The 12704-nt window shown below is 46.2% G+C and overlaps 1 protein-coding gene and 1 non-coding gene across 2 annotated transcripts; both read right to left on the bottom strand.

The window, feature by feature from the left end:
• Positions 1 to 2960: 2960 nt before the first annotated feature.
• Positions 2961 to 9099, bottom strand: RPL39 (ribosomal protein L39). Its single transcript, XM_066581746.1, has 3 exons — positions 8976 to 9099; positions 5693 to 5796; positions 2961 to 3139 (listed from the first exon to the last, which is right to left on the bottom strand). The coding sequence occupies exons 1-3, from the start codon at positions 8976 to 8978 to the stop codon at positions 3091 to 3093; spliced, it is 156 nt and encodes a 51-aa protein (XP_066437843.1). The 5' UTR covers positions 8979 to 9099; the 3' UTR covers positions 2961 to 3090.
• On the bottom strand, positions 3589 to 3721 carry LOC136581183 (small nucleolar RNA SNORA69). The gene has a single exon (XR_010787056.1). It is a non-coding gene; the product is annotated as a small nucleolar RNA SNORA69 (small nucleolar RNA).
• Positions 9100 to 12704: the final 3605 nt, after the last annotated feature.

Raw genomic sequence — 12704 nt, 5'->3', positions numbered from 1 at the left:
GTGTGATTGTTCTCAGTGACAGAAACCAAGTAATCTTGAAGATATGATACCTTTTAAATGGCTAACAAAAATACATGATACAGCAAGCTTTCAGGTGTTCTATCAATCCTTCATCAGGTGAAATTAAAACTGTTTGGATGGGGCATATATATAATACATAAATGCAGAGAGAGCACCTCCTCTTGATTGAAATACAAATAGTCACACAAAGAAATTTGAGACGGTTTTGCACCCTAAACGTAAAAACAGACAAACTGAGCTGAGACAAATACTTAATCAGTCCACTGAGCTCAGGAATGTGAGTTTTATGATGCGTCTTGTCTCTCCTTCAACCTGCACATGAAGAGATGCAGCACCACCTAATGGATGGCAACTTTCTTACAAGTCAAGTTCTAAATTTAAAAAAAAAAAAAAAGGATTGGGAAGAGGCGATCCCTCTTGACCTCCTTCAGACCTTTCATATTCTCCATTTATGCAAGAATCCCAGGCTGAGGTTCATTTCATTCGAGTGTATTAAACATGGCCATAAATTTGTACTCCCAAATTCTTCTGTGATGTTGTGACTTGAAATTGCCTTTCAGTATGATAACTCACATCTGCTCTATGCTGTGTCCCGGACCACAAAAATGTTTTGCCACAGGTAAATCAGTCTTTCCCTCTGTAACTGAGTGGGGATGAGATCTCATCCTGGCTCCCCGACATAAAGTCCCCCCAACAGGACATTCACTGCACAGGATCAGGTACACAACATTGGACATGGAACATGTGAAAAACTGAGAACCAAAAGAGAAAAGGAGTACTGCGATTCTAAGTCCAAGAGGACCCCCCAAGAATTATTTTCTTGATTCCTAGGACAAGGTTAGATTTATAAAAATAAACTATTCAGCTTAAGTTTATAGAACAGGCTCATTATTTGGTCTAGGTATAAACTCATAATTTCTGGTGTACTGGGCACCACTTGGAAGTCATTGAGATAAGGAATAATAGGACCCCTGAGCATCTCATCCTGAATGAATCTCGGTTCCTGAACCTCTTTACCCTTATGGTTTCTCTCACTGCCTTGAGGAGCTCCAGCATGTCAGCTCCAGGTCCAAAGGCTTTGAGAAAGGCAGTTGCATCTGCTGAAACATGTCAGCTACTTGCTAGCAGAGACATGTATCTTTTAACGTGTCTAAATATTTGACTAAGATTTAAAGAAAATCTCGTGTAGAAGCCGGAACTTTATCATACATTATTTCTTGTCCTCATCAGTAATCAGAGGTCCCTCTCTGCTGGTTCCCCATCCAACAGATCATTAAAGGAATTCGAATCCAAACTAGGGAGTTCTAGCACACGGGGTCTTTTAGCTAGGATGGAGGGGCCCGATTGAAGAGTAGAGGAAAGGTTTGAGATTGAAGCCTGCACTTGCTCTCCAACTACACTCCTAATATATCATTCATGAGGGTAGCCTGTTCCTCTTACTGTGTATAATGAAAACAAAGATCTGGTACCGTGTTAGCCAGTAGCGCAAAATGTGATTGTTCTCAGTAAGAGAAACGACGTAGTCTTGTAGATATGATACCTTTTAATGGCTAACAAAAATACATGTAATAATAGCGAGCTTTCGTACCAACACAGGGTACTTCTTCCGGCTAATTTTTGTTAGCCATTAAAAGGTATCATATCTACAAGACTACGTCGTTTCTCTTACTGAGAACAATCACATTTTCCTCTTACTGTGGTGGCAGCACTCAACACAATTGCTTTTAAGGCCGCTTCCACACGGGCGACTATCACACAATTTTGTCGCAACGCGACAGTGCTACAAAACGCCATGTATCTAGCCCATGCCTTCTATTGGGTTCTTTGTAGCCTGCAATTTTGCGAGCCTACAAAATCGCAGAATGCTCTATACAGCCGCAAGTTTTTTGTAGCCCATGTTGCCTTCCTTTCTGTTGCATCGCATAAAAACGTCGTTTTTGTGCAATGCAGCTTTTACAGTAGGAAATCCTCTTGTAAAAGCCCAAATATATATTTAATATTTTAATACAACACCTAAAAGGTGCTGTCATCTCCGACACATCTTGTCCCCTGAAGCTCCCTGGCACTTACTTGAAGTCTTCGTTCAGGAGGATCAAAATCCCAACCTCCAGGAAGGGCTGGCTGTGATTGGTTCACGAGCGCCGCGGCTTAGCAAATCAGAGCCAGCGCTCAATGAACCAATCACAGACACTCAATGAATAGCTGTGATTGATTCATCAATCATTCACTAATCGGCAAAGCCACGGCGCACGTAAACCAATTACAGCCTGACCCTTCCTTTAGGTGGGGATTTTGATCCTCCAATCCAGGAAAGGCTGGCACCAGACTTCAAGCAAGTGGCAGGGAGCTTCAAGGGATGCATATTAGCCTATTACTCCCCATTTCCACAGGAGCCAACCCAAACAACTAATCATCAGTTATCAGGTAACGCAAATAACCAATCACCGGGAATGAGTAAATTCAAACAACCAATCAGGTTGCGAATGGTGTGCATTTGGGGAGTAATATAGATATATGCTCAGGGGACAAGATGTGTCTGTGATGACAGTGCCTCTTAGATTTTTTTTTTTACTGCTGTTAGGGCTCATATTTCTACTAGTGGTTGATTGTGGTGGTTTCGGGCTGCCAATATGACCACCGCCATTTTCTAACTACACTATGCACTGCTCTGCAATGAGCAGTACTAGCCAATCACAGATCAGGTATAGCACATAAGTAGTTCTAACACTACCACTGCACTATAGATTTGGTAGTCTAAAGATGGCGGTGGCCATATTGGTTGCTGAAGAACAGCATCAGGAACCAGCAGAACTAAAGCGCTGACAAATCCACCCAGTCAACGTACTCCTCCACCCTCCTGCCCAAAGACAGAGTTTTGCACCAAACCCGGAGCAACAGTTTATCACCAGCGTTGGCTTTACATACAATTAACAGACAACTACGGATAGTGTGTTTTCATTTATTTCCAATTCGAATAGCAGATATTACTACAAAATAACTGTATAATCTGTATTAGAATTTGATCAGGTCTTCACATGGAAACTACAGAGAGCTGGTCTGCCATCTTCTTTACAGGCCAAGCTTGGTCCTTCTCCAGTGTCTCCTCTTGGAGTTGTACCTGTGATTACAAAATACATATTTTACTGCCATACCAAACAATATGCATTCCTCCAAGTCAGGCCTGCACAACATACGGCCCGGCAGAGGATTTCTTGCGGCTCACGGACTATGACATGACTAATCATGTAATAGTCCACGGCACAGTCATGTCACGCTAGCAGCTGCTAGCGGTTAAGTTTAGGGCAGCGGTAGCAGCGCTGCTAGCGTGACACGACTGTGCAGGCAGTCCCTTACTAAAGGACCTATAGTCATGTTACCGGCCAAGAGAGAACCCCCTGGGAGCGGCGGTGTACAGAATCTTTATAGTAAGTACAAGTGAGCAGCTATAAACCTATCTGCGGCCCGAGAGGTTTGCCCGTGTTAGTTTTGACCCTGAACTACTGCCAAGTTGTGCAAATCTGATCAAAGTGAGCCGAACTATAAAGGCACAGTAAATATACAGTAGTGACTTGTAGCTGTCGGCATTGAAGGAATCTCCCCGGATGAGAGAAAAACCAGCAAGGCAGCCGACAGCTTTACTTTCTGCAGGATAATGACAGCGCCCCCACCATCAAGAAGCGCTGTAATTGCAACCTGCATTGGAAACGCCCCAACAAACTACAATAAAGTCCAATTCTAAAATACACATAAATAACAAAAAAAAAAGCTAACAGCGGTACAATACATTTTAGGAACTGAATTAATAAAACCTTGTGAACTCATGTCAGCTATTAGGATATGTTCACACCGGGCATATAGGCTGAATATTGTCTGCTGCAGATATGCATGCAGAGCATCCGCAGAGTATTACAGTAGAGGCCAAGCGATGAGACTTCAAGTAAGATCACCCACTCTGCAGCGTAAACTGCCCTACGCGGCGCGCTTCACATCCACGGCACGTCAATTTATGCTACGGATTTTGACAGCTATTTAAATGCCCTCAAATGGGGAGCCGATGTCCGTGGCAAATTGACACGCAACACAAAATGCATGTTTGTGTTTGCTGCAGATTTTCCGCTGCAGCTTGGATTCATTCACATATGCGGATTTTTCATGTGAAGAGGTCAGTGTCATGTCCTACTTTGGTGCCAGTTATAGGTCATAGAAGTAAACAGGACAGAGCTACTATGCATACACCCTGTCGTAGTCCGTTTCGGCATGTGAAATATGCAGCATTTTCACATATCAAAACTGTGCGCATTCCCTAGGGCAGTTTTTTTTTGTACACACATTGCAGGTTTTTTTCCCACGAGCACAAAAATTAAATAAAAAACACAAACCTGCAAAGCCCCATTGACTTGATTCATCAATCTGCACGTATCATTGTGTATCTTCATGATCCCATTGACTTTAATGAGCTATTTCAGTCCGTAATACGGACCAAAATAGGATATGCTGCGTTTGTTTCCAATTCTGTTCTGTAGGGCAGGGAAACCGTACTGGAATGTTTTGGGCCTACAGACCAGTGATTTGTCTGGAGAAGGACGAATGAGGCATACACTGAGACCTGCCTACACTGAAGCATGGCGGTGGCTCTGTGATGCTCTGGGGCTGATTTGCTTCCCCTGGCGCTGGAAACCAGCAGTGTGTGAAAGGTGATTATAGAGCTCCTGTCACACAGTTATAATAGAGGAGATCACAGCTCATCCTCCGGACTGTATACTTATGATTTTTAGCTTATTTAGGTGAAGGTGATGATAATTAAACTCCTTCACAGCAGGCAAAAAAGGTATAGACTCTAAATACTGCACCGATGCATTATAGCAAAGATGTGAAAGTAAAAAAATTAAAAATATCACGATTAACATGGTGTCAGGCAGGAGGCTGCACTGCATGGAAGTGGCTGGAATATACAGAGGAGACCTCCAGAGTGTGACAGGAAATCAGATGAGGGGGCAGAGATGAAAAATGTGTTTCTGATAGAGTGGCCCTTAAGGCTGTGATGCGAGCCGTGCCCCTGCAGCTCACCTGCTCCACCGTCTCTTCTGCTCTGCTTGTGCCGGCTGCAGCCCAGCCAGAACATGCGCAGAGTAGAGCCGGCGCGGCAGCAGTGACATTTCTGTGCAGGACTCGCAGAGGCCCGCAGAGAAATAGAACATGCCGCAATTTGTGGTCAAATCGCAGCTGTCTGCATTATCTAATGCAATCCTATAGCAGCCGTCACGGGTGGAAGTTCTGCGGGAAATCCCGCTGCGGCATTTCCGCCCATGTGCAGGGGGCCTAAATAGTTTTTGTTTAATAGTTCCCCCCCTCCCCCCCCAAACAGCTACAAGTTTGTAAATTTCGTAAATAAATCCAATCATAGGTGGCTAAATAATTTTGATTGCAACTGTATGTACAGTTCTGTAAGTGTACCAATTGCCCACTGCCTACTACAGAACAGAGACCACTGCTGTATTATTAAAGAACAAGATTATTGAAGCCATGGCTGGAGGTGCAGGTGGGCTTGTATACGAGAATATATATATTTTATATTACACAAACAAGCCCCCTGCACCCTAACAAACAAGCAGCAATGTAAGGATAACCCACCTCCCTCCCTGTAGACAGGGGTCTGTAAGGCTTTACATACCTGATCTTATTGCCAGTCTTCATTCTGATCCACTGCGGGATCGGTCTGTTCTGTTTCTGCTTTTTGGCAAGAAACCTTTTAATTCTGAAGGTCTTGTGGGACGACTGATGGAAAAGAGGTAAAATATGAAACCATTAGCACTTTCATAATAAAGCACATCTAAAGCACTTCTACACCGTGGCAGATGTCAGCCCTGTGGAGAAAAGTAACACGGCACATGTGAGATCTACATGGGGGGGATAAAGCACTTCTTCCCTACCAAAAGATCCCCCAGGAAGACATGGATGCAGCTATGGTAGTAGGGGTGCAGTTATGGGGCGCAAACGGACAAAATGTAGTGTTGCACTAAATAACCCCACCGGTAAATAACCTGAAGTTTAAAAAAAATCCCTCTATTATTCCCCCGGTGTGGGCGATGCTACATAGAACAGAGGCCAGACATCACAGCGGGCGGGATACAGTCATTATGTCATAAAGGCAGTTTTATCATCCATTCAGAAGCTCTGAACCCCTTTTGGGGCATTTTACTCTGAACTTAAGCGCATGTATTTTGGGCTGTAAACCTTTTTTGCAATAGTGTTTTATTAAAACCGTTGCATCATTTGGCTTCTACATATCCGTGTATAGCGGACGGCAGAATCCTGCTGCCCAGCACAAGGAGCTCAGTCTCCCAAGCCCCTCGGAGCTGCTTTATGACCAAAGTCTATTTGCAGTTTGCTATATAAACGGAGAAGCAGAAGCTGCAGAAGATAAACGGTGCTACATGTTTTATAAACCGCACTGCTAAACTGTTTTGCACCAAGAATGCATGGATTTACAGACTATTCCAGGCTTTTTTCCCCCCTATTGATGGCCATCAATAGATAATTGGCTGGAATCAATCACTCAGCATCCCCGTCGATCAGGCGATTCCCAAGGCCGCTGTCACTGCAGAAAGCGGTGACTGTAGCGCAGCGGCCAGGATGGTAGTGCAGGCGCAGCTCTTGTCGAGTTCAGAGGGGAGTTGCACTGCAATTCCAACCAGGCCGCCGCGCTACGGTCAGCGCTCCCTGCTCATCAACAGAATTAAGAGAGTCCCAGAATACCCTGCAAAAATATAGAATACCCCCAACTGTTTCCATAGCTTTTAAATGGGCAAGCTGGTGAAGGAAAAAAATACAAGACAGTCATATTGAAATGTGCTCAGTGGTGTGTTAGGCCGGGCTCAGATGGCCGTTAATTCACTGCGTGCCGCCCATGACATCGCACACTTGCTGCGTGACGCTCGTCGCCATGTACCATCTTGGTGTGTAAGCTAGAACAGGCTGCAATTTTTCTTGCCGACGCATTTCATGTGAGCGGTAACATGACCGCCTATAGAAGAGCGGTAAAGCCAATCCCACAGCTGAGGAGCGGTACCATTACACCTGCACCTCATCCTTAGTCGGCCCACAGGCAGGTAGTTAAACGGCACCTATAGCATGATGGACATTTATGTAGGCTTACACTAAATTTATGGCATATAAAAAAAAAGCAAGCTTTTACGCAACGGCCAATTGTGAAAAATTTTTTCAAAGATTGGGCAGGGCTTATGGGAGGGAGAGCGGCCGCCCCGGACCGGCACATTTATGTATAGTTTACGCCAAGCTACTTTTATTGATGGCCTATCCTCAGCACAGGTCATCAAAAGTTGACCACGGGGTCTGCCGCTTGGGACCTCCACTGATCAGCTGTTCAGGCGCCTACTGTCACCGTCAAAACACACAGAGCATGGAGAGAAAACAGCTCCGACCTGTGTGCAGTGGCCGGCGCTGGTAACTGTAGTCACACTTATTTTAACGAGAGCTGAACCTCCAACTACCAGTGATGGCCACTAGGTGGGTCAACGCCATCTGCTTCCACTCCATGCCCTGTGTGTTTTATCGGTGACCGCGGACACAAAAACCATCTGATCAGTTGGGGTCCGAGCGGCAGTCAAATACTGATTACCTATCCGTAGCGCAGGCAGCGCTGCGCATAGCGCAGTGGCCTGATTTGGTATTGCAGGCACAGTGCTGCTGCACTACAGTCAGCACTGTCTGCTTCCTCTGTTGACCATAGCGGCAGTGTGAATCAGTTCATCTTCGGGGATCTGAGCAGCGGCTGCAATGGTCATCAATAGAAAAAAAAAATAAGTTCAAGTCCCGGGGGAACCCTTTAGCTTCCCCATAAACAAAACAGCGATATCTACTAAACCCAACCAGTAGACCAGCAGCTTAACGCCAACCAGTGACAAGGAAGCGGCGACCGTCATCAGCGGTCATAGACTACAAATATGGGGTCTAAGCTGCTATTATAGACGTGATCACACAAAAGGTTATTACGCTGCGATATATTAGGCCGCCTGCACACGGGCGGATTTGCATTGCAGCCGCCTCTGGATTCCACCCATTGCATGCAGTGGAAAAGCATGCTGTATTCCTAGGCGGGATCTGTGCAGACGGTGTCCACTGAAGTCAATGGAAGCCATCCAACCCAAGGCCCTTCCGCAAACATCATTGCGAAAAGGTCATGGGATCTGCATCATTGCCTAGCGACAGCGCGGCAACATTTGTAATGCGCATGTACAGCGGCCGGCACATCCACAGCACACATAAGGACGACTCTGGACAGGTACGCGGGGGTCCCCAGCCAACCCGTCCCTGTTCAGGCGCCCTCACAAACCTGATGGGACGCAGGAAACAGGACGGCCACACATTTTTTTTTTTGTTTTAAATCCCACTGAAATAAACCGGGAAACAAATGGATCCGTTTCCTTTATCAGTTCGGCCGCTTCCACATCCGCGCCGCAGCGTCCGCTCGCAGGATCCGTTGCAGATCTGGCAGAAAATACCGGAATATATATGGCTGCATGTAGATAAGATGCCCGGCAGCTGAGTGGAGACCAAGTGGGCGCCATCATAAGTCGTATCCGCTCCGCCGCGGGGATTCCACATTCCTGCTTCCCAGTCGGAACAGAAGCGGCGGCGCAGATGTGAAAGCAGCTTCCATCCTACATAGAGAGAGATGGAACGGCGTGCGGACGCAGATGTGAAAGCACAACCTGCTGGGTACTGTAGTTCTCCAGGACAGGGGGGGGGGTGGGTAACAACCCAGCAGACTGCAGCTGATACACAGCGACGCTTCCCCCCCAGCCAGCAGTAACCGGGCGGCTCCCCGGCACAATACACATATGAAGCGGCTGCTCGGCGTCTCCGCCGCTCTACGGCACAAGACCAGACGGACATAACGCGCCACCGCCGAGGATGACCGCGGATTCACTCACCATGGTGGACCGCCGCGACCCTCTTACCACAATGGCGGGTGAGAAAGAGGAAGCCGGAAGTCAGAGGGCAGAGATTAGCGGTGCGGAGGAAGAGAGAGGGGTGAGGGGTAGACGGGCTCCAGGCGTGCCGGAGAACGCGGGCTCCACCTCGCGGTCGGAGGACTAACTGCAGCAGGGCTCAGAATTGAGCTTCTCAGATGTTTCTTAGTATGTGACATGCAGCATCCATGCTTCGGCCTCCCTCACACATCTGTCTGCAGATTAGTGCAGGCTCCCACCAGCGTGGTGTAGACCGCAGCATGTAGTCGCTGTGTGAGCCGGCGTTTTGCGGCGATTTTGGACTGCGTATCTCAGAAGAATGGGGTTCATATTTGTGCGTCTCGCAATGCAGAAATCTCCCGTGATTTTGATGCCAGTGTGAAGGCATTCTAAGGCCCCCTGTCCACAGCAGTGATGTCGCCGGCTGAAGCTTTCCATAGCATTGCTATGGAAAGCGCCAGCCCTGTGTCCATGAGCGGAGAATCATTGCGATTCTCCGCTCGCGGCCGGCGATTCGCAGCATGCTGCGAATTGCTCCGATTCTCCACAGTCAGCCTATCTGTCAGATAGGCTGACCTGCGGAGAACCGTATGCAGCTCCTGCTCCCACAGCTAAGATTCGCAGCGGGATACTGCAATGCCCGTGGACAGGGGGCCTAAGAGTGTATTCACACAGGAGAGATTTCTGCGCAAATTCTGTCCGTGTCCGAGATGATCAGGACTCACGCGGAAAAAAAAACCCATTCGTTTTAATTGGTTCTCTCGCACAAGTGATTTTTTTTTTTTTACTCAAATTCATGTTTTGAGTTAGAAAAATTGCAGCATGTCCTATTTTTGGGCGAGTTTCGTATGATGATAGGACATGTAACGCGGGGCGTCCCGCCCATTGCAAATGGAGGAATGTGCGTGTGCGGTGCGAGCTGCAGCCGAGAATCTCAGCAGTGTGCATACAGCCTAATTGACATGCGGTGCAGAATTTCAGCAGTTTTCACCTTTTCAAATAGAGTGAAATCCACAAGTCTGTAACCAACCGCACGAGCAGTAGAGGGGCAGCGTTATATAACCACCACCACCACACCCAGGGATTTTACCTAATACCGAGGGTTGCAGTTTGCTCATGCTTTTCCGGAATCTCTTGTGTTGTTTGTCGGAAACATCCATGTCGAATGTTCTGCACAGCCGCCATGGTGACCTGCGATGGAGGGTAGGAGTTCTCTTCACCTTCCATGGGCTGTGGGGCGCTTCACCCCAGCTAAGCTGCTATGTGTGACCATTTATGTATATTTTATGTTCTAAAAAGACACAATCCCTATATAATCTGTAGGCCGCCTTCATACATGACGGAACTTGTGCAGCATCTGCAGGACAAGCCCGGTGGATGAAGTTTCAAAAAGTTTCACCTGCTGCAGCTATTTTCCGTTGCCGAATGCCCATAGAAAATAATGGGGTTTTACGTTTTCTTTGTGTTTATTCGCTGGAGCAGAACAGACAAGTGTGGTGGCCAAAGTGTTAGTTCGACCCTGACCAAGGGCAACATGTGGACGGTGATTTTCAAAGTCCATGCAGATGTTATTCTTGTTGCGATTTGATCCTAGGACCCCTGAACTGCAACGGCAATAGGGTTAACCGTGGAACAGAAGCACACTTTTGCAAAAAATATTTAAAATTGCCCCATCGAGAAACACTACACAGCACACCCAAGATCTACGCGACCTACAGGTCATGTCAGAGAGAGACAATACACTTCAATGCAGGGGTACTGCAGTGTATTATACAAGTGAGCACATGGTAAAGTTCCAGAATGAGACAACCCAGTAAAAAAAAAATAAAAAAAAATTTTAAAACAAAAAAAAAACTTTTCCTGTACATCATGAAAAAAAAAAAAATACATAAAGCAATGAAAATAAATGTAATTGGTATCCCAGTGTACGTAAAAGTCCGAACTAATAAGATATCAAAAATGTTATTGATTCTGCAGAATGAACGTTGCTTAAAAACACACAACTAGGGTTGAATTGCTGTCTTTTGTTCACCTCGCCTCCCCGAAAAACAAAATAAGTGATCGAAAAGTCTTAGGCCTCCTGTCCACAGGAAAAATACGGCCCGCGCCGATTTCTGCTGCAGATTTCCGCAGCGAATGCACTTTAAGTTGTCCTTTTTTTTGCATGCGGGAGATCCACTGAGATAGAGAACAATTGAGCCCGCGTGAGAAATCTGCAAATCGCGTAACACACCATCCGCGGCTATTTAATTAACGTGAATGGTCAATGCTTCCTAATGGGATGCGGATTTCACATGCGGGAGAACCGCGCAAATTTGAAAAATATAATTTCACGGCGGACATGAGGCTTTATGTATCCTGTAAAAACACAACGAGCCTTCACTCAGGTCTGTTAACGGAAAAAGAAAAGTTACGGAAATACAAATTTGCGTAGGTTTTGGTTAACAGTAAAATCTTTGCTGTAAAGCATATTTCAACTTCAAATTGGAGCCTTTTTTTCGAAGACCATTTTATTCGGCTCTGCCCTCTGTGGCTTGGAGGGGTTAGTTTGGCAGCACTCCTACAAAATAGTTTCCTTTATGTTTTCACGATACTTAACCCTTTCCAATCCAGTGTCTGACGTCTACAGACATTCTGATTGAAGGCTGTACAGATCCGATGGCAGAAGACGTCCGGCAGGGTATTCTTACTGTAGGTTACTGGCCATTCTGTTGTCAGGGGCCTCTCCAGCATTTTACATACCGCAGTACTTGCTCTAGCCAGTAGATGGCGCTATTGTATAATGGCAGAAAGAGAAAGCCCCCTAGGAAACCCTGAATCCAAAATTGGATTGCAAAGGGTTAAGGACTAAAGTGTAACTGTTATTTAAATCATTTAAAAAATGTACAGAATAGACAATTATAAGAAATAGTGCAACATTTATTATCCTATTTTGTATATTTTTCCATCAAAACCCTTATTTGGTTATGCAGCTAGGTGAAGATGTTGATAGGGAAATCCGTATTCACATAACAGTATAGCAGAAGAGGGCGCTCCAGCTGTGCCTGCACTGTTCTCTCTGCAGTGCAGCTGCAGGCATAGTTATCATTTACAGTATTACTAAGGGTTTGTTTTAAATTTTATTAATTTTTAACCCTACTTTGTCCTCCTGTGCACCCCTGTTCTGTCCCTTTGCTCTGGTGTTATTTGTCTCAGCAGCTCTGTCCCCGACAGTGAAGGAGAAGCCATTCTGCGCTGCACACAGCTTCTTCCCTGCACAGCGCCCATTTGCCGCCGTACCAGATACACTGCCAGGGTCTCAGTGTATCGGATGGTGATACAATAAGTGGGGCACAGGAGGAAAAGGAGGGTTTAAAAATTAATAAAATCTAAAACAAATTTATTAATGTTTAACCCTTCTATGTCCTCCTGTGCCCCACTGCTCTGTTCCCCCATGCTGGTGTTATTTTTCACTGCCAGTCTCGGCTGCTCCATCCTCAGCGCTGTGAAAAAGCCGATCTCTGATGCAGACAGCTTCTCCACTTTACAACCCTGCTCCCCAGCGGATTTGGTGCACCAGAGTCTTATTGCATAGGGTAGTGACATACTGTACTGAGATCCTGACAGTGCATTGAATACAGCAGGTGCTGTGCAGGGAAGAAGCCATGTGCCTCACAGAACAGCTTCTCCTTAACAGCACCGGCGAGACTA

This window comes from Eleutherodactylus coqui, chromosome 10 (assembly GCF_035609145.1).
Source record: "Eleutherodactylus coqui strain aEleCoq1 chromosome 10, aEleCoq1.hap1, whole genome shotgun sequence".
NCBI classification, from domain to species: Eukaryota; Metazoa; Chordata; class Amphibia; order Anura; family Eleutherodactylidae; genus Eleutherodactylus; species Eleutherodactylus coqui.
This window is presented reverse-complemented; position numbering and strand designations above follow the sequence as displayed.